Source organism: Salmo salar, chromosome ssa20 (assembly GCF_905237065.1).
Source record: "Salmo salar chromosome ssa20, Ssal_v3.1, whole genome shotgun sequence".
NCBI lineage: Eukaryota > Metazoa > Chordata > Actinopteri > Salmoniformes > Salmonidae > Salmo > Salmo salar.
The window spans coordinates 43,373,094-43,396,539 of NC_059461.1; the positions used below are offsets into that span (position 1 = coordinate 43,373,094).

At 41.8% G+C, this 23,446-nt stretch overlaps 1 protein-coding gene across 1 annotated transcript in view; it reads right to left on the reverse strand.

Annotated features, from left to right (window-relative positions):
- The window catches only part of b3glt (Beta-1,3-glucosyltransferase), a gene marked incomplete at its 5' end in the record, with an annotated part of 80,790 nt that overhangs the window by 23,382 nt on the left and 33,962 nt on the right, over nt 1–23,446 (reverse strand). The window contains 3 exon segments of the mRNA NM_001173800.1: nt 4,406–4,519; nt 4,987–5,056; nt 21,516–21,647. Coding sequence (NP_001167271.1) covers nt 4,406–4,519; nt 4,987–5,056; nt 21,516–21,647 — 316 coding nt within the window.

Here is a 23,446-nt window from a genome sequence, read left to right on the forward strand (position 1 = left end):
TATGGGATTGAGGTCAGGGCATTGTGATGGCCACTCCAATACCTTGACTTTGTTGTCCTTAAGCCATTTTGCCACAACTTTGGAAGTATGGTTGGGGTCATTGTCCATTTGGAAGACCCATTTACGACCAAGTTTTAACTTCCAGACTGATGTCTTGAGATGTTGCTTCAATATATCCACATAGTTTCCCTTTCCTCATGATGCCATCTATTTTGTGAAGTGCACCAGTCCCTCCTGCAGCAACGCACCCCCACAACATGATGTTGCCACCCCCGTGCTTCACGTTTGGGAGAGTGTTCTTCAGCTTGCAAGCCCTCCCCTTTTTTCCTCCAAACATAACAATGGTCATTATAGCCAAACAGTTCTATTTTTGTTTCATCAGACCAGAGGACATTTCTCCAAAAAGTACGATATTTGTCCCCATTTGCAGTTGCAAACCGTAGTCTGGCTTTTTTAGGGCGGTTTTGGAGCAGTGGCTTCTTCCTTGCTGAGCGGCCTTTCAGATTATGTCGATATAGGACTCGTTTTACTGTGGATATAGATACTTTTGTACCTGTTTCCTCCAGCATCTTCACAAGGTCTTTTGCTGTTGTTCTGGGATTGATTTGCACTTTTTGCACCAAAGTACGTTCATCTCTAGGAGACAGAACGCCTCTCCTTCCTGAGCGGTATGGCGACTGAGTGGTCCCATGGTGTTTATACTTGCGTACTATTGTTTGTACAGATGAACGTGGTACCTTCAGGCATTTGGAAATTGCTCCCAAGGATGAACCAGACTTGTTGAGGTCTACAGTTTTTTTGAGGTCTTGGCTGATTTCTTTAGATTTTCCTTTGATGTCAAGCAAATAGGCACCGAGTTTGAAAGTAGACCTTGAAATACATCCTTGGTACACCTCCAATTGACTCAAATGATGTCAATTAGCCTATCAGAAGCTTATAAAGCCATGCCATCATTTTGATGTTCCAAGATGTTTCAAGGCACAGTCAACTTAGTGTATGTAAATGTCTGACCCACTGGAATTGTGATGCAGTGAATTATAAGTGAAATAATCTGTCTGTAAACAATTATTGGAAAAATTACTTGCGTCATGCACCAAGTAGATGTCCTAACCGACTTGTAAAAACTATAGTTTGTTAACAATAAATTTGTGGAGTGGTTGAAAAACGAGTTTTAAACCTCTTGACGCACGCCCAGGATAGAGGGCGCTACAGCGATTTTTGAAAAAAATACGTGCCCATTTTAAACGGCCTCCTACTCAAACTCAGAAGCTAGGATATGCATATAATTAATAGATGTGGATAGAAAACACCCTAAAGTTTCTAAAACTGTTTGAATGGTGTCTGAGTATAACAGAACTCATATGGCAGTCAAAACCCCGAGACAGTTTCTAACAGGATGTGGAAATCTGATTTGCGGACTCAACTTCAGCACTTTGCCTATAAATCACACCGTGAGTTAGGATTCATTGAGCACTTCCTATGGCTTCCACTTTGAGTCTTCTACAGTACAAACTGACCGAATGAGAGGCTATTGATCTTGGTCACATGGGGAGGGCCATTACCATTATGACGCGGACGCCCCTGGCTACCCTCCCCTTTCGAAACGTTTTGAAAGACAATGCAACTGTCCCCATGGAATATTATTGAAGCTCTGGTTGAAAAAGGCCCTAATGATTTATGTTATACAACGTTTGACATGTTTGAACGAACTTAAATATTATTTTTTTTGCGCTTTCGTGATGAGAAGTCCCGCGCACGACGGAACATTTTGTGTAGCCTTCGGAACGCGCTAACAAGAAGAAGCTATTGGGACATAAATTAGTAACTTTTTCGAACAAAACTACATTTGTTGTGGACCTGGGATTCCTGAAAGTGCCTTCTGATGAAGATAATCAAAGGTAAGGGAGTATTTACAATAGTATACAAGAGTAGATTTGATATTCGATTGTTCCAAGATGGCGCAGACCTGTATTGCTAGCCTATTTTTCTGAGTATAGCATCCCCTTTTATTGCAAAGTGCGATTTCCCAGTAAAGTTATTTTTAAATCTGGCAATGCAGGTGCTTTCACGAGATGTTCATCTATAATTCTTTGAATGACAATATTACATTTTAAAAATGTTTTCGAATAGTAATTTAGTACATTGTAGTGCTGATTCATCGGATGCATTTGAGGGAAAATAGTTTCTCAACGTCACGCGCGGATGTAAAATGCTGTTTTTATATATAAATATGAACTTTATCGAACAAAAGAATACATGTATTGTGTAACATGATGTCCTAGGAGTGTCATCTGATGAAGATTGTCAAAGGTTAGTGCTGCATTTAGCTGTTTTTTGGTTATTTGTGATGCATGTGGTTGGTCGGAAAATGGCTATGTGAATACTTTGACAATATACTCCTCTAACATTATCTAATGTTTTGCTTTTGCTGTAAAGCCTTTTTGAAATCGGACAACGTGGTTCGATTCAGGAGAGGCGTATCTATAAAACGATATAAAATAGTCCTATATTTGAAAAATAAAAAATGAAATTTTCCGATTGTTCCGTTATGAATATGGCGAAATGATTTTACGCTGGATGTTGATCCCGCATACGGGACGAGCGTTCCAAGAGGATTTATTAATGACTCCAACCTAAGTGTATGTAAACTTCCGACTTCAACTGTAGATACAGTAGAATAGGATAGAATACAGTATATACATGAGATGAGTAATGCAAAATATGTAAACATTATTAAAGTGACTAGTGTTCCATTATTAAAGTGACCAGTGATTCCAAGTATACGTATATATGGCAGCAGCCTCTAATGTGTTAGTGATGGCTATTTAACAGAATTTAACAGTCTGTTAAATAGACATCAACATTAAAAGAGGGAGCTGCCCCTTTTAAGGCCAGGCATCACACCCTAATAGGGATTATTTTCTCTTAATCATATGACAATCAACTTTTACCAGTTGAATGTAGACACAAATGAAATAAGTGTCTGGTCAAAAGTAGTGCATTATGTAGGGAATAGGGTGCCATTTGGAATGACAGAGTGGTGAATGAGCTTTCCATGCAGCGCTACGCCAAGGCCAACCAAGGTTTTTGATATCCGATTTAGCGTGCCGTTGAATAATGATAATTAGGGTGATTACACAGCCCCGGCTCTGTTGGATTGTGCGTGAAAGAAAGAGTGTTGGCTTCATCTGTTCCAGATACACTGATTTACTGCATATTACAGCACAAGCATTCCATTACACACTATTCCCTTCCCCTGCCCCTTTCCCATTGGAGAGTTGATAGGTGAAATTGTCATAAGATAAAATCAGATGAGAGCAAGGTTGATAGCTAACAACCCTATTCGGAGTTTACTTGAACTCTTCTATAAAACTCAAGTCAATAACAGTAATTTACTCGCAGAGCAGTGGTACTGGTTGAATCGGAGGTTTCCATATTAATTCCAAAACCATCCTAAAAGTTGGGCATTTCCACCTGATAAGGCTAAATCTTATCGAAATCTTACAGTATCTTAAGACTCAGAGTTTACTTGAACCCTTCTATATTCATTCATAGTATTTAAGACTAAATCTATCAAATCATACAAAATCTGATCGAGCCACCATATTCAAATTCCTGCTACTGTGGGCATATTCGACATTATTAACAGGTCTACCTGAAGTCATGCTGACATTGATACTATCTCTTACACTTCAATGGATGCAGTCTGTCACAAGAATCCTGAATTAAAATGACCCAGGTCGCAATCATGAAAAAACAAACAATCCGGCTTTCGTCGTTTGACATTGAGAACCGTGGAAAAGATGAGAGCTGACATTTTAGTAAATGCGCAGATTGCGCATTCTCAGTCACAGACAAGACACCCAATTAACAACCTCATGAAAAAGCAGTGGCAAAACAGAGGCACATAATGTTCCCACAGCCCTTTGTTGCATCCCAAATGTTATGAGAGCAGGATCAGACAGGAAGCCAAATTATGCTTTATTAACTAATAACAACACAATATAACGTGTAGTGCAATTGGTAGACTGGTATAACATGCCTTGTTGTACCTGTAGCATCAGACTTGCCATCTGCCAGAGTTTGTCAGACTGAATCTTAGCTTCATACACATTATTTAGCGATCTTTATCTTTGAACAAAATCAACTCTGAACTTTTCAACTGTGCTTTTGAAATTGCATCAAATTGTCTCAAATGCAACAGGTCCTAACTAGAGTGGATATGTGGATGGGAGTAGGGCCTGTATTCACATTGCATCTCAGATTAAGTGTGCTGATCTAGGATCAGGTCCTCCCCGTCCATGTAATCTTAATAATTATTAATATCTAAATTAGGCAAAAGTGATCCTAGATTAGCACTCCAACTCTGAGACATTTTATGGATGCAGGCCCTGGACTAACTCACCTCTCTCTGTGTTGGGGACTCCTAGGTCGATGGTAGGTATGGAAGGGTCAGTGTGGTCACTGTAATACTCCAACAGAAATGCCTCTCTCTCCCACGTCTTCTTCACCACTGGGACTGGGGCAGGACAAAAGGATGACAGGTAAAACAATACAGCTCAACACTTCCACACTACCATAGTAAGAATAATCAGGCTTCTGTACACAGAAAACTTACAGCATTATTAATTATGAATATTAAAAACATATAACTTGTCTTTTACAGAACTTTTTGAAATAAACATTATTTAATTATTATAATCAGAACAATTAGCTGTGACCGACTTGTCAGCTGGAGCTGATGTAGAATTTTCCGGGTGCTTCCGAAATTCAAACAGCCAAGTCAAAGCAAGTTTGTGACTGACATCTTGTGCTGAGAGTTAAACCAGACCTGACAGATTCAGCACTTTACCAGGCACACATCTCAAAGGCTAAAAATACACTCTTTTAGAAGAATATTGAAAATGTTGACATTAATATTTTACGAACATTCTGGACCCATTATGGACCCCAGAGCTTCAGATGAACTTCAAAGATCTGACTCACCCCTCTCAGTGTGAAACTTCTTACAAGTTTTCACAGCGACAAAGATGTCTTCCTTCTTTACAGGCTCCCCCTGTAAAAAAATAAATAAATAAATAAATAAGACATATTTTAGGGAGTTTTTCCTGGTCAGGTCACGTGGTCAGGAAAAACACTGCACCCTATTTAAGGAACATACATCCTAAGAGGGGAGCTGTTATCATTGTTGAAGCATTATTGAGATGGTGAATTTTTCAAATTCCCTGCCCCGTGTTGAATTGTCCTCGTGAATATTTCAATATCTCCTCAAGATGACACATGCGGTATTATTAGGTTATTAGTTGAGAGTGAAATGTGAATTGGCCGTCTTTATTTAAGTGCTCAGGTCTCCTGCCTGTCTGTCTATGGCTCTCAGGCTGATGAGGCCTCTCTGTGAGGCTCAAGGCCTTCTGCTTTATGGCTGCATCTCAAACGGCACACTATTCCCCATGTGGTGCACTACTTTTGAGCAGGGCCAGGGTGGAATTTGGGACACACCCAATGTGTTATCACCATCTTCTCGGCATATTAGAGTTCTGGCAACAACCAGGTTAGTGGGAAGATGACGTGGAGAAAGGGTAGGAGGGAGGAAGGGTAGGAGGAAGACTAAAAGGAGAGAGCCAGCATAGTCAGAGATGAAATGGTGAGAAAGGATAGGAGGGAGGAAAAATAGAAGAGAGAATAAAAGGAACAAGCCAGGTTAGGCAGAAATGAGAGGGGGAGAAAGGGTAGGAGGGAGTTATGAAATTATGAAAATGTATGCACTCGCTCTGGATAAGAGCATCTGCTAAATGACAAAAAATGTAATTAAAACGTAATTAAATAAAAAATTGTAATTTCAATTAAAATGAGGGACTAGGGGTAGGAGGGAGGAAGGATAGAAGAAAGACTAACTGGAGAGAGAGATACAAAATAGCCCTGGATCTCTCTCCCTAAGGGGAATGAGAGAAGGAGAAAGCGTATGTGATGAACATTTTATGTTCGTGCTTTTCTAATAACCAATTTCTGTGTTCATGCTAGTGACTGATTGAATGAATCCTCACTATCAGTGTCTGCAATTTAGCAGTACGCCGAGACCTTTGTTTTGAGAAAGAAAGATATCAGTTTCAAGGTCTCAGCGCAGACGACACCATTCTGTATACTTCTGGCCCCTCTTTGGACACTGTGTTAACTAACCTCCAGATGAGCTTCAATGCCATACAACTCTCCTTCCGTGGCCTCCAACTGCTCTTAAACGCAGGTAAAACTAAATGCATGCTATTCAATCGATCACTGCCCGCACCTGCTCGCCCGTCTAGCATCACTACTCTGGACGGCTCTGACTTAGAATACGTGGACAACTACAAATACCTGGGTGTCTGGTTAGACTGTAAACTCTCCTTCCAGACTCGCATTAAGCATCTCCAATCCAAAATTCAATCTAGAATCGGCTGGGAAACAGAATTGTAGACCTGCACCAGGCTGGGAAGACTGAATCTGCAATAGGTAAGCAGCTTGGTTTGAAGAAACCAACTGTGGGAGCAATTATTAGGAAATGGAAGACATACAAGACCACTGATAATCTCCCTCGATCTGGGGCTCCACGCAAGATCTCACCCCGTGGGGTCAAAATGATCACAAGAACGGTGAGCAAAAATCTCAGAACCACACGGGGGGACCTAGTGAATGACCTGCAGAGAGCTGGGACCAAAGTAACAAAGGCTACCATCAGTAACACACTACGCCGCCAGGGACTCAAATCCTGCAGTGCCAAACGTGTCCCCTTGCTTAAGCCAGTACATGTCCAGGCCCGTCTGAATTTTGCTAGAGAGCATTTGGATGATCCAGAAGAGGATTGGGAGAATGTCATATGGTCAGATGAAACCAAAATAGAACTTTTTGGTAAAAACTCAACTCGTCGTGTTTGGAGGACAAAGAATGCTGAGTTGCATCCAAAGAACACCATACCTACTGTGAAGCATGGGGGTGGAAACATCATGCTTTGGGGCTGTTTTTCTGCAAAGGGACCAGGACGACTGATCCGTGTAAAGGAAAGAATGAATGGGGCCATGTATCGTGAGATTTTGAGTGAAAACCTCCTTCCATCAGCAAGGGCATTGAAGATGAAACGTGGCTGGGTCTTTCAGCATGACAATGATCCCAAACACACCGCCCGGGCAACGAAGGAGTGGCTTCATAAGAAGCATTTCAAGGTCCTGGAGTGGCCTAGCCAGTCTCCAGATCTCAACCCCATAGAAAATCTTTGGAGGGAGTTGAAAGTCCGTGTTGCCCAGCTACAGCCCCAAAACATCACTGCTCTAGAGGAGATCTGCATGGAGGAATGGGCCAAAATACCAGCAACAGTGTGTGAAAACCTTGTGAAGACTTACAGAAAACGTTTGACCTGTGTCATTGCCAACAAAGGGTATATAACAAAGTATTGAGTATTTTGTTATTGACCAAACACTTATTTTCCACCATAATTTGCAAATAAATTCATTAAAAATCCTACAATGTGATTTTCTGGATTTTTTTTTCTCATTTTGTCCGTCATAGTTGAAGTGTACCTATGATGAAAATTACAGGCCTCTCTCATCTTTTTAAGTGGGAGAACTTGCACAATTGGTGGCTGACTAAATACTTTTTTGCCCCACTGTACCTACCTCATCCCCATACTGTATTTATCTTGCTCCTTTGCACTCCAGTATCTCTACTTGCACATTCATCTTCTGCACATCTACCATTCCAGTGTTTAATTGCTATATTGTAATTAATTCGCCACCATGGTCTATTTATTGCCTCACCTCATTTGCACTCACTGTATATAGACTTTTTGTTTTCTTTTGTTCTACTGTATTATTGACTGTATGTTTTGTTTATTCCATGTGTAACTCTGTGTTGTTGTACGTGTCAAATTGCTATGCTTTATCTTGGCCAGGTCGTAGTTGCAAATGAGAACTTGTTCTCAACTAGCCTACCTGGTTAAATAAAGGTGAAATAAAATAAATAAATAAAAAATTAGAGAAGAAGCCTCATCAGGTATTGGTCTGTCACATGCATGAACCGGTATTGGTGAGTCACATGAATGAAGCAAACGTTAATGATGAATTAATTATGAATCATGAATAAGCTAAATCATGCAAATATAACTTGTCTGCAGTATATAAGAAATCTAACGGGACTGCCCCAGAAGAGCTCCTGACAGATGCGTACTATGGTGCATCAAGTTTGTTGGAACCTCTCCAGTTACCTGTTGTGGCAGACCAGGGGGTTGGGTCAAGACGTTTACACAGATCAGACACAGACAGAGTATGATTAGCTCGGTTTCAAGGGTGTTTATTAAATAATAAATCAAAAGAAAAGGATAGGTCTCCCCATGAGACCCTATCCGGGATACCGTCTTCTGGGCTCTGGGTCTTGCTGTATCCTGTCGGGCACATAAACTCAAACTCCCTCGTCTTAGCTCGGGCACCGTCTCCAACTACATGGAAGTCACCTTACTTCCCCCAGTCCTCCCCTGTGTGCTGCCCTTCTGGCAGCTTTATGGGGCTTGTACAGCTGGTGAGCAATCAGCCCTTGATTACTCACAAACTCCCAAATCAGCCCCCAATTAGTCCTGGGCAGAGAGCCCGTCGAGACCTGGCACGTCCAGCAGATGAAATCATCGCCTCATGATGTATACTCCGTCTGTCACCAGGCCTCGACAAGTCTCCCCCTGGTGGCTGACCAGCTGTACGCCACACAGCTATGTGTCGGAAGGGACTGTCGTCAGTGCGAAGTACGTCTCCCTTCTCGATAGGGCATCTACGTTTTCATGCTTCGCCCCTGACCTGTGCACAACAGAAAAAGAGAAGCGTTGAAGGTACAAGAACCACCTGGTAACCCGATCGTTTGTGTCCTTTCCCCTGGCAGCCATCCAGACCAGGGGAGCATGCTCCGTGACCAGGGTGAAGTGGGTACACAACAGGTAATAGTTGAGTGTTTAGCACCCACTTCACCGCTAGACACTCTTTATCCAAGATGAAGTACTTTTTCACTCTAGGAACCAGCTTTCTGCTGATGTACATGATGGGGTGCTCCTCCCCATCGTGTATCTGTGACAGAACGGCGCCTAGTCCCGTATCACACGCATCCGTCTGGACCACCATCAGCACCTGGAAATCAGGCGTTACGAGAATAGGATGGGAGCACAGCGCTTCTGTCTCGTTTGTCCATTTCACTGATTTCGGGAGGCGGGCCCTGGTTAGATCGGTGAAGGGGGAAGCTATAGCCGCAATGTTGGGGATAAATTGGCTATAGTATCCTGCCAGTCCCAGGAAGGACTTGACCTGTGTCTTGGTGCGTGGAACGGGCCAGTCACGCACCACATGAACCTTCCTCTCCTGGGGCTTGATGTTCCCCCGTCCGATCAAGTACCCCAGGTACTCCACCTCCTCGAAACCTACTTTGCACTTCTTCGGGGTTCGCGGTCAACCCGGCTTGTCTGAGCGCATCCAGCACCGCCTGGAGGCACGTCAAGTGCTCTTCCCAAACTTGGCTGTGGATGATGATGTCATCCAAATAGGCTGCTGCGTACAGCTGGTGGGGTCGAAGTACTTTGTTCATCAGCCGTTGAAATGTGGGCAGGGCGCCATGGAGATCCGAACGGGAGCACCCGGTACTGATACAACCGTCTGGTGTCGAAAACGCCGTCTTCTCCCGGGAGGAGGCTGCCAATGGTACCTGCCAATATCCTTTGGTCAGGTTCAAGGGAGCTGATGTACCGGTCCTTTCCCAATCGGTCGATGAGCTCGTCCACCCTCGGCATGGGATATGTGTTGAACAAGCTGATGTCGTTCACCCCCCGGAAATCGTTACAGAAGCAGAGGCTACCGTCCGGTTTGGGCACCAACACAATGGGGCTGCACCATGCACTGTGGGACTTTTCAATGAACCCCATCCTCAGCATAGCCTCCACTTCTTGTTTCATGGCCTTCCTTCGGGCCTCCGGAATCCGATATGGACTCTTTCTTACCGTTTCACGGGCCGGGTATGGATGTGGTGTTCAATGAGGGTCGTGCGGCCCTTCTCGGATTGAGAACATTAGGTGGGGTAGTAGCTCGTCCTGGTTCTTCCCATCCTGCTCGATGACCTTCCGCAGCATCTGTTTGAGCGTTTATTAAAGTTCCGGTGCCCCCTCCGACTCCGGAGCCGTAGACCCATGCTGGTTAACCGGTTGCTTCCGGGCCGCACAGGATATTGGTCATCCCCGCTTTCTTCTTAGGCCGGCTCGTACCTTCTACCTCAACTCATGCCCCCATAGGGCCGCGAACAGTGGACAATCCCATCCCACTAGGAGAGGTACCGGCAGCTCTGGCACTGCACCCACCGTCATCTGGCAGCTCCCTTGTGGCGTCACGATGGTGGTCCATACGGTTGGATACCGCTTTGTGTCACCGTGAACACAGGAAATGGACCTCCCTACTCCTTTTGGTCTCCCGGTTCAGCAGGCTCGTGGTTACGAGCGTAACCATACTTCCGGAGTCCAATAGCGCTTCCGTGTCGTGTCCGTCAACCTTCACCGGGATCATGGGTGCAGTTGATTCTGGGTGCGCCCAACAGGAGGTGACATATTTCACGGCGTGACCCACCTCGCCGCCAGGGCTAGCTGATGGCATCTACTCCTCTCGACCCGGGCAATTTCAGGCAATGCGCCACACTCAAAACACCTCCTTTGGTCTCCATCTACCTGGGGTCGTTGGGGACGGGTCGGCCCTACCCCAGCCGTTTCTCCATGGGTTTGCAGTCCTCGACGAGTCTCCCCCTGGTGGCTGACCAGCTGTACGCCACACTGTTAATAAACAATGATTCATTGAAGATTGACTTTGAACGTCCCTGTGAAGAATTTCCACAAAAATTTGGCGTCAAGAACAGGATGATTGATTCTGCCTGCAGAGCTTTCCAGTGGGGGTCTGTGAGGAAAACCGGTGGCACACACCCGTCTGACCAAAAGAGGATGAGACCCGCCCAAACCGGACCCTTACGGTGAGCTGCCCAGGAGGAGACACATCATCCGCGAACAATTGAGGGACTGTCTTCAAGTCAATTTAAATGAATGTGTAAAAGAAATATTATAATAAAACAAATAAAATAAAGGCGAATAACGCATAATAAGGTACCCATAGTCTTATAGAGAGAAAGGCTATTCACTAGTCTTATGAGAAGACTAGAGCATGGGCGTAACGGTACCATGGAAAGCCCCGCTGACAGCTGTCTGTAGGCATTTATAGGAGAAGTGTCTAAGTGGTCTGCAGCCACTTCTAATAGTTTGTGAAAGATACATATGGTGCAAATGGGTAATAATGGAGATTACCGAGTGTGTTTGGGAGTAAATGTGGATGTGAAAGTTGGTGTGAGAGTGGAAAGGACATGTTAAACTGATAAAAATTTGCATAACAAGAGGATGAAATTTGGATAAGCTGATTGATTGAAATTTGGATAATAAGTGGCTTGAAATTTGGATAATTAAAGGAATGAAATTTAGCTTCTGAGTGAATGAGAGCTGTGTGAAAGACGTTTTTCGATCTATAACGCTAACTATGGTTATCTAGGGATTCCGTCCACCACCACCCATCGTAGTCTGGGACTACTAGCACGAGTGTCATTGAGCACGGGGTGTTTTATATGCATAGGAAGAAGCAGAAAGAGAATCATTGAAGATACATATGAGGCATAGGACGTAATGACAAATGTCTACGTGGTCTGAACCACTGATAATAGCACAAGTGTTATTATTATTGGAGGTATTTAGGAATCGTTGAAGATGCACATGGGGGGGTTGTGGATGTAAATACCTAAGTCCACCACTGCCCATCGGCTCTAGCAATCAATCAACTACATTTATTCATAAAGCCCTTTTTACATCAGCAGATGTCACAAAGTGCTATAGAGAAACCCAGCCTAAAACCCCAAACAGCAAGCAATGCAGATGTAGAAGCACAGTGGCTAGAAAAGACTCCCTAGAAAGGCAGGAACCTAGGAAGGAACCTAGAGAGGAACCAGGCTCTAAGGGGTGGCCAGTCCTCTTCTGGCTGTGCCGGGTGGAGATTTTAAGAGTACATAGCCATTAAGGCCAGATATTTCTACTTGATATTCAAATGTTCATAGATGACCAGCAGGATAATAATCACAGTGGTTGTAGAGGGTGCAACAGGTCAGTGCCTCAGGAGTAAATGTCAGTTGATTTTTCATAGCCAAGCATTCAGAGGTCGAGAAAGCTGGTGCGGTAGAGAGAGAGAGAGAGAGAGAGAGAGTCAAAAACAGCAGGTCCTGGATAGGTAGCATATCCTGTAAACAGGTCAGGGTTCCCTAGTCGCAAGCAGAACAGTTGAAACTGGAGCAGCAGCACGACCAGGTGGACTGGGGACAGCCAGGAGTCATCAGGCCAGGCAGTCCTGAGGCATGATCCTAGGGCTCAGGTCCTCTGGGAAGGAAGGGAGAGAAGGAGAATTAGAAGGAGCATACTTAAATTCACACAGGACACCAGATATATCTGGTGAAATTCTCCTGACTTAACAGACTGACCCAAGCCCCCCTGCACATAGACTATTGCAGCATAGATACTGGAGACTGAGACGGGGTGGGTCGGGGGACACTGTGACCCCGTCTGATGATAGCCCCGGACAGGGCCAAACAGGCAGGATATAACCCCACCCACTTTGCCAAAGCACAGCCCCCACACCACTAGAGGGATACCAACAGACTTACTACCATGAGTAGGCTGAGTATAGCCCACAAAGATCTACTCCACCGCACGAGCCTGAGGGGGAGCAAAACCAGACAGGAAGTTCATGTCTGTGACTCAACCCTCTTAGGGACGGCATGGAAGATCACGAGTAAGCCAGTGACTCAGCCCCCGTAATAGGGTCAGAGGCAGAGAATCCCAGTGGAGAGAGGTGAGCTGGCGAGGCAGAGACAGAGACAGCAAGGACAGTTCGTCCCTCCAGTTTCTTTCTGTTCATCTTCGCACCCCAGGGCCACACTACACTCAATCATAGGACCTACTGAAGAGATGAGTCTTCAGTAAAGACTTAACCTGTTGGGGCTGGGGGCAGTATTTTCACGGCTGGATAAAAAAACGTACCCGATTTAATCTGGTTACTAATCCTACCCAGTAACTAGAATATGCATATACTTATTATATATGGATAGAAAACACCCTAAAGTTTCTAAAACTGTTTGAATGGTGTCTGTGAGTATAACAGAACTCATTTGGCAGGCAAAACCCTGAGACATTTTCTGACAGGAAGTGGATACCTGATGTGTTGAATTACCTTTAAGCCTATGCCATTGAAACACACAGGGGTTGATTAATGTTTTGGCACTTCCTATTGCTTCCACTAGATGTCACCAGCCTTTACAAAGTGTTTTGAGTCTTTTACTGTGAGATCTGACCGAACAAGAGCCTTGGAACGGTGATGGCCGATTAGACTCTGGCGCGCAAGTTCATGTTGGGTACCCTCGTTCCAATACGTTATAAAAGAGAATGCATTCGTCCACCTTGAATATTATTCATGTTCTGGTTAAAAAAGGCACTAATGATTTATGCTATACAACGTTTGACATGTTTGAACGAACGTAAATATATTTTTTCCCCTCGTTCCTGACGAGAAGTCCGGCTGGCTTAGATCATGTGCTAACAACACGGAGCTTTTTGGACATAAATGATGAGCTTTTTTGAACAAAACTACATTCGTTATGGACCTGGGATTCCTGGAAGTGACATCTGATGAAGAGAATCAAAGGTAATGGATTATTTACATAGTATTTTCGATTTTAGATCTCTCCAACATGGCCGTTTGTCTGTATAGCAAAGCGTATTTTTCTGGGCGCAGTGCTCAGATTATTGCAAAGTGTGATTTCCCAGTAAGGTTATTTTTAAATCTGGCAAGTTGATTGCGTTCAAGAGATGTAAATCTATAATTCTTTAAATGACAATATAATATCTTACCAATGTTTTCTAATTTTAATTATTTAATTTGTGGTGCTGACTTGACTGCCGGTTATTGGAGGGAAACGATTTCCTGAACATCAACGCCATAGTAAACCGCTGTTTTTGGATATAAATATGAACTTGATAGAACTAAAAATGCATTTATTGTCTAACATAATGTCCTAGGAGTGTCATCTGATGGAGATTGTAAAAGGTTAGTGCATCATTTTAGCTGGTTTTATGGTTTTGGTGACGCCTGTCTTTGAATTGACAAAACATTACACACAGCTATTGTCAATGTACTCTCCTAACATAATCTAACTTTATGATTTCGCCGTAAAACCTTTTTGAAATCGGACAACGTGGTTAGATTAAGGAGATGTTTATCTTTCAAAGGGTGTAAGATAGTTGTATGTTTGAAAAATGTGAATTTTGACATTTATTTGGTTTCAAATTTGCCGCTCTTGAAATGCACCTGCTGTTGATAGGGTGCACCACGGGTGGCACGCTAGCGTCCCACATAGCCCCAAGAAGTTAAAGTTTGAAACCGAGTCCGCGTCTCTCACATGGACAGGCAGATCATTCCATAAAAATGGAGCTCTATAGGAGAAAGCCCTGCATCCAGCTGTTGGCTTAGAAATTCTAGGGACAATACGGAGGACTGCGTCTTTTACATTTTTTACATTTAAGTCATTTAGCAGACGCTCTTATCCAGAGCGACTTACAAATTGGTGCATTCACCTTATGATATCCAGTGGAACAACCACTTTACAATAGTGCATCTAAATCTTTTAAGGGGATGGGGGTTAGAAGGATTACTTTGTCCTATCCCAGGTATTCCTTAACTTCTTGGGGCTATGTGGGACGCTAGCGTGCCACCCGTGGTGCACCCTATCAACAGCAGGTGCATTTCAAGAGCGGCAAATTTGAAACCAAATAAATGTCAAAATTCACATTTTTCAAACATACAACTATCTTACACCCTTTGAAAGATAAACATCTCCTTAATCTAACCACGTTGTCCGATTTCAAAAAGGTTTTACGGCGAAAGCATAAAGTTAGATTATGTTAGGAGAGTACATTGACAATAGCTGTGTGTAATGTTTTGTCAATTCAAAGACAGGCGTCACCAAACCATAAAACCAGCTAAAATGATGCACTAACCTTTTACAATCTCCATCAGATGACACTCCTAGGACATTATGTTAGACAATGCATGCATTTTTAGTTCTATCAAGTTCATATTTATATCCAAAAACAGCGTTTTACTATGGCATTGATGTTGAGGAAATCGTTTCCCTCCAATAACCGGCAGTCAAGTCAGCACCACAAATTAAATAATTAAAATTAGAAAACATTGGTAAAATATTATATTGTCATTTAAAGAATTATAGATTTACATCTCTTGAACGCAATCAACTTGCCAGATTTAAAAATAACCTTACTGGGAAATCACACTTTGCAATAATCTGAGCACTGCGCCCAGAAAAATATGCTTTGCTATACAGACAAACGGCCATGTTGGAGAGATCTAAAATCGAAAATACTATGTAAATAATCCATTACCTTTGATTCTCTTCATCAGATGTCACTTCCAGGAATCCCAGGTCCATAACGAATGTAGTTTTGTTCAAAAAAGCTCATCATTTATATCCAAAAAGCTCCGTGTTGTTAGCACATGATCTAAGCCAGCCGGACTTTCGTCATGAACGAGGGGAAAAAATATATTTACGTTCGTTCAAACATGTCAAACGTTGTATAGCATAAATCATTAGTGCCTTTTTTAACCAGAACATGAATAATATTCAAGGTGGACGAATGCATTCTCTTTTATAACGTATTTGAACGAGGGTACCCAACATGAACTCGCGCGCCAGAGTCTAATCGGCCATCACCGTTCCATGGCTCTTGTTCGGTCAGATCTCACAGTAAAAGACTCAAAACACTTTGTAAAGGCTGGTGACATCTAGTGGAAGCAATAGGAAGTGCCAAAACATTAATCAACCCCTGTGTGTTTCAATGGCATAGGCTTAAAGGTCATTCAACACATCAGGTATCCACTTCCTGTCAGAAAATGTCTCAGGGTTTTGCCTGCCAAATGATACTCACAGACACCATTCAAACAGTTTTAGAAACTTTAGGGTGTTTTCTATCCATATATAATAAGTATATGCATATTCTAGTTACTGGGTAGGATTAGTAACCAGATTAAATCGGGTACGTTTTTTTATCCAGCCGTGAAAATACTGCCCCCTAGCCCCAACAGGTTAAAGAGGTGGGGTTTCAGGTGTCTCCGGAAGGTGGTGATCGACTCCGCTGTCCTGGTGTCGTGAGGGAGCTTGTTCCACCATAGGGGTGCCAGAGCAGCTAACAGTTTTGACCATAGCGGATGTGTAGGTATGTACGGCAGGACCAAATCGGAGGGATAGGTGTGAGCAAGCCCATGTAATGCTTTGTAGGTTAGCAGTAAAACCTTGAAATCAGCCCTAGCCTTATGAGGTTTAAAAACTTCTTAAGGATCGGTGTCCCGCTAGCGGGACAACTTCCGGTGAAACTGGAAGGCGCACAATTCAAATAAATAATCATAAATATTATGGATTTTAAACATTTAGGTACATATAAGTGTCTTATATCGGCTGAAAGCTTAAATTATTGTTAATCTAACTGCACTGTCCGATTTACAGTAGCTATTAGAGCGAAAACATGCCATGTGATTGTTTGATGATGGCGCCCCACATCAGAATATATTTCCACCGGCACAGGTTTCATACATTCACATATAAATATTAAATATTCACTTACTTTTTGAAAATCTTCCTCTGATTTGTCATCCAAAGGGCCCCAGCTATAACATGTAGTGTCGTTTTGTTAGATAAAATCCTTCTTTATATCCCAAAAAGTCAGTTTAGTTGGCGCCATCGATTTGAGTAATCCACTCGTTCAACATGCAGAGAAATGAATCTGAAAATCTACCCCTAAACTTTGTTTCAACAAGTCAAAATACATTTCACTTTAATCCTCATATACCCTAAAATGTAATCAAACTATAATATTTCTTTCGGAAAGAAGTATGTTCAATAGGAAACCGATTTTAGCAGGTGCTTAATGTCTTCATGGCGTGCGCAAACACGAATTTCCAAGACTGTGTCCTTCTACTAAAACTGTAATTTCTTATTTGAAGTTACAAGCCTGAACATAGACTGCTGACACCCTGTGGAAGCCATAGGAATTGCATCCAGGGAGCTAACTTTCAATATGACCTTTCTCTTGCATTTCTAAGAGTCTAGTCTAGTCTCTACAAAAAAAAGAAAATAAATTCCGGTTGGTTTTTCTTTGGATTATCTCATACCATATCTATTGTGTTATATTCTCCTACATTATTTTAACATTTATACCAAATTCAAAGGGTTTTCCTTCCAATGGTACCAATTATATGCATATCCTGGCATCAGGGCCTGAGCTACAGGCAGTTTACTTTGGGCACGTCATTCAGACAGGAAATGGAGAAAAAAAGGGCAATTAAATTAACAAACTATAGATTTGGCAAGTCGGTTAGGACATTTACTTTGTGCATGACACAATTAATTGTTCCATCAATTGTTTACTGACAGATTATTTCACTTATAATTCACTGTATCACAATTCCAGTGGGTCAGAAGTTTACATACACTAAGTTGACAGTGCCTTTAATTAAACAGCTTGGAAAATTCCAGAAAATAATGTCATGGCTTTAGAAGCTTCTGATAGGCTAATTGGCATCATTTGAGTCAATTGGAAGTCTACCTGTGGATGTATTTCAAGGCCTACCTTCAAACTCAGTGCCTCTTTGCTTGACATCATGGGAAAATCTAAAGAAATCAGCCAAAAAAATGGTATACCTCCACAAGTCTGGTTCATCCTTCGGAACAATTTTCAAATGCCTGAAGGTACCACGTTCATCTGTACAAACAATAGTACGTAAGTATAAACACCATGGGACCACGCAGTCGTCATACCGCTCAGGAAGGAGATGCGTTCTGTCTCCTAGAGATGAATGTACTTTGGTGATCAATCCCAGAACTATAGCAAAGGACCTTGTGAAGATGTTGGAGGAAACAGGTTCAAAAGTACCTATATCCACAGTAAAACGAGTCCTATATTGACATAGCCTTAAAGGCCGCTGCTCCAAAACCACCATAAAAAAAGCCAGACTACGGTTTGCAACTGCACATGGGGACATAGATCGTACTTTTTGGAGAAATGTCTTCTGGTCTGATGAAACAAAAATATAACTGTTTGGCCATAATGACCATCATTATGTATGGAGGAAAAGGGGGAGGCTTGCAAGCCGAAGAACACCATCCCAACCGTGAAGCAGGAGGGACTGGTGCACTTCACAAAACATCTCAAGGCATCAGTCAGGAAGTTAAAGCTTGTGGCAAATGGGTCTTCCAAATGGACAATGACCACAAGCATTCTTCCAAAGTTGTGGCAAAATGGCTTAAGGACAACAAAGTCAAGGTATTGGAGTGGCCATCACAAAGCACTCTCCTCAATCCTATAGAACATTTGTCGGCAGAAATGAAAAAGCATGTGCGAGCAAGGAGGCCTACAAACCTGACTCAGTTACATCAGCTCTGTCTGGAGGAATGGGCCAAAATTCACCCAACTTATTGTGGGAAGCTTGTGGAAGGCTACCAGACACGTTTGACCCAAGTGAAACAATTTAAATGCAATGCTACCAAATACTAATTGAGTGTATGTAAACTTCTGACCCACTGGGAATGTGATGAAAGAAATAAAAGCTGAAATAAATCATTCTCTCAACTACTATTCTGACATTTCACATTCTTAAAATAAAAGTGGTGATCCTAACTGACCTAAGACAGGGAATGTTTACTGGGACTAAATGTCAGTAATTGTGAAAAACTGAGTTTAAATGTAGTTGGCTAAGGTGTATGCAAACATCCGACTTCAACTGTATGAAGCGTATCATGGGTTACTAGAGTTTTGATGAAGTAATAATGGAAATAATAATAACATACAACTTGCACACTCACACGTAGACGTACGTAAGTGTGTTAAAATAATTCAGAGAAATTAATAGCATAATGGTTTACTAGATTTGATAAAGTAACAATGTATGAATGTATAATGGGTTACTAGAGTTTAACTTGCTAGGGAGACACTTAGTATGGACAGAGCACACCATCCATTAGGGACTGATAGACAGTGCCAGCCCAGTTATAGTGAAAGTTGATCCCAGAAAGAGATTCTTGTCTCGAGAGCTAAAAAAGGAAGCTCCCTCCAAAGTGTATCTCGTCCCTTCTGAATTAGCAGATGTATTTTATAAATTCAGGGCATTAGATGTTCATCTTAAAATAATAGACATTTAATAAGTGTGAAGCAGAAAGTGAATATCCAACAGGAATTTGAAATAAATATAGAATAACATAGTTAGGGTAGACAAAATTATAAACAATGTATTCCAATATGGAGAAAGTTATCATGTTTGTTTTGTTTTAAACCTTGCAATAGGGGGAAAAGCAGAACATTGTTTGAGAGTGATCCAAGTATATTAGCAGTAGAGATTAAGAACGTCTTCCTATTGGGAAGAAGAGAATCCAAGTTGAGGGAAACAGTCATGGAGACTCGTGAAAGTAACAAAGTGAGTGGTAATATTAGTGGCTTTCAGATAGCACTCAATATAAGGTCACATTACGAACAGAGGGATTGAGCATTGGGACTGATATTAGAGGCCACCATCTGGTGTTTGGGTTAGAGATACATTTCTTGTGGAACAATAGATAGCAGCCAGTACTAACTGAACTCAAACAGACTAAGGGACACAGTGGGGAAATTTGGGACAGAGGTATGAAGAATTGAATAAGATAAGTTTTTGACAAATTCCAATTATTATTACTTAAATTCTATAGTTTGGGTAGATCAAATGTAATGTCATCTAAAACAATTTGATTCCATTGCGTGGAACTGTGTTCAGATTTGAAGTAGATTCAAATAAATGTTTTAGTACCGAATATTAAGCTAAGCCAGCACCAACTTTTTGAAGGTCCTAGCAGATTTGTTAAACAACAGGTTTCATATTTTGACTAGTTTAGGTCTCAGGGACAGTTAGTACAAAACGGTATGTCAATGCAACAGGTAAAACATATTAAGATTACAAGAGAGGGGCGCTGGGATTGTTTACTTTAGAAGGTGCCTATTCAGCTTACGGGAAACCGTATCATCTGATGTGTCTGAAGTATAATTCTGTGTAGGCATGGCTTAATCAAGACTTCCTGCCCAAGATACAGTGAACTCAATTAAGATTAAGAATATTTTGGACTGATTATGATGTGCAAACTAAGTACATGTTTATTTTCTTTCTTCCAGGACTGATGGAATGTCTGCTACCAAGTTTTTTTTAACATGTTTATCATGTCAAATGCTTTCTGAGGCAGGTGCCTTGGGAGTTTGTATGAAGCTACCCAGATTCAGTTGTTAAGGGAACTCCCATATTAAGTAAGGCCTAACCATTTTGTTTGTTTTTACCTGTTATGAATATTTGTTAGTGGTGTTTATACGGATTTATTGTGTGGGGTCTAGTTATTTTGGTTTTAATTGGTTTTTCACAGGTTAGAAAAGATACACCCTAAAGGGCACACAAATGAAAGTATCTATTGTCAGAGTTTTGGTTGCACACATATACATTCTCTTGATAAGAAATGTACTGAAAAATCCAATGTAAACCTGATACACAAAATGTTTGAAATATCTTTAAGTAATGTCTGAGGTACAGGGAAAGAAACACTCACTTAATGGGGTTGAATGACCTCTGACCTCTGTTATGACTTTCTGGTGAGGCTTGATTACTCTCACTAAAAAGACTAGAGACTTAAATGGGTGAGATTTAAACTGGCTATGTAAACAGTCCTACGTGTGATTGGGACCACGAGAAGAACAGAGAGAGATCGCTGCCCCTGAATGAGGGAACACTTGTCTGTAGTCTATTTTACTATTGCTTGAATAACCTTATAGGATAGAATTAAGTTAAGATGGAGTCATCAAGGGTTGTAATTCTCATTTATTTGTTATTTTGATTTAACAGGCCGTGTTGTTGTTTTCTTTGGACACATGAATCACGAAAAGTGGTACAAGGTGTGATACCAACACGGCTCTTGAGGACGCCAGCTGCCCGACACAGTGAAACAGAATTGCAGCATGGAATTTCCTGCTGAAGAGTGTCTCATCCAGGAATGTAAAGTACTGGAAGAAGATTATAGGGTTCTCTAAAATAACGCTTGAGGGAGAAAGAGGATTTGGACAATGAAGTAATCCTGAGACTCCTCTCCAACTCTCTGATAGTTTGCATGCATAAAGACCGACATAATCATCGTTCCTGTGTGAGACCAGGGGGGTGTTGCAGATTTGGGCCAAAAGCATGTATCGGCACTTTTGGGACTATTCCATTGGTGCAATGCCGTTTAAACCCCAATCAAGTGCACCAAGTAAGAAAACATATATATACTATTCAACCCAGATCTGTGGTCAATAATGGACCTGTGATGCACAACTTGGTACCTACACACAGGGGAGCAGGACTGCTGAGGGTGGTAGCACAGTGTTGGGCAGTGGGAGAGTGTTCTGGCTCAGTACACAGCTCTGGGATTGCCGTCAGACGAGGGCCTTGGCCATTCTCCCAGATATACAGAGCTACCTGCAACAACATGGGAAGACACTGTTACTGTTTTTTTCAGCTGCTCATGCACACACCATTTTTTCTTGAGGCAAGCCGAAATCGGTAGTTGAAGTCTACGCCCCTTCGTCGGTAATTTGTCAACAGTAGGGATTCTTCAATTAAATGTTTGTCATTCAACGAGAGACGAATCGTTTTCATGCACATTTTTTGACTTGAGAAATACTGCACCAAACTTCTTAGGATCTACTCGACAAAAACGTCAAAATGATGAGATTTCTTGAGTTATTTTAGAATAATTCAAACTTTTTTGAGGAAGTGGCTATGGCGTCTCAACGTGTACAAACAGTACTATCACTGCTTTTTCTTGATTTTCTAGCTTAAGTCTCTTAAAGGAGTATGCGAGCACACTCATTCAGTTAGGCGCCAGCCAAACCGAAGCATTTTGCTCAGAGCAATACAAATTGCTCTGAGAAAAAGATTTTGTTCAACAAGTAATAAAATAAATCAAAAAAAAGTTTCGAAATTATTTGCACCCTTGTTTTCAATACTTTGTACATCCTCCCCTTGTGAGAATAATGTCACTTAGCCTTTTTCTATAATGTTTTATGAGATGATAAGAACACACTGGGAGGGATCTTAGACTATTCCACTATACAGAAACTTTCCAGAACGTTGATATCCTTCAGTCTGCACTTATGGACTGCCCTCCTCAATTCAAACCACAGGTTTTCAATGGAGTTCATGTCTGGAGACTGATGGCCATTGCAACATTTTTCTTTTGTGGTCAATTAAACATTTCTGTGTGGACTTTGATGTGTGCCTGCGGTCATTGTCTTGCTGGAAGATCCACTTGATGCCAAGTTTCAGCCTCCCGGCAGAGGCAACCAGATTTTTGGCTAAAATGTCCTACTACTTGGTAGAGTTCATGAAACTACTTGGTAGACTTCAGAAAGGGCCCCAGGACCAGGGGAAGCAAAAAAGCTCCAATAACATCAAAGATCAACCACCATATTTTACAGTAGGTATTAGGTTATTTTCCACATATGCATCCTTCTGTCGAGGCCAAACCCACCACTGTTGTGCGTAGAGAAAGAGCTCTATTTTCATCTCATCTGACACTAGCACCCGGTTCCAATCCAAATGCCAATGACATTTAGCAAACTCTAGATGTTTACATTTGTTGGTTGCTCTCAATAAAGGCATTTTTATGGCAACCCTTCCAAATAGCCTATTGGCATGGATGTGGCATCTAATATTAGATTTCGAGATGTGGTGACCCCAAGATGCGACCAAGTTCTGTATTTCTCCAACTGTGGCCCTTGGACTTTTCTTTGCCTCCCGAACAATCTTCCTCACTGTGTGTTTAGTAAGTTTAGCTAAACACAACACACTCCTTAATTGTTGCCCTAATAGTGGTAAGTGGTATATTTAGTTTTTCAGTTGTTTTTACGTACCCATTGCCTGATTTATGAAAGTCAAAAACCATGTGTCTCTTTTCATTTTTGAGTTATTTGGATTTTACATGCGTGTTTCCTATTTTTTAATACCCCAGTGAAACAGGAAGCCATACAATAGTTATTTAAATTTATGATTAAAGAGGTCCTGCACAGCCCAAATCATGTTTTTCATCAAATTTGATGATATTTGGATAAAACCAGATCAAAGCAGGATGACCAAAGTAGGAAAAAATGTATTTGCTTCTACATTGATAAAGTTTGATCATCAAGTTACTGTTCGACTCCCACATGTCAAAAACTTGGATTCAGGAGGTGGGATTATTAAAATATATTTTTTTGTGATATCACAAAATCTCTCAT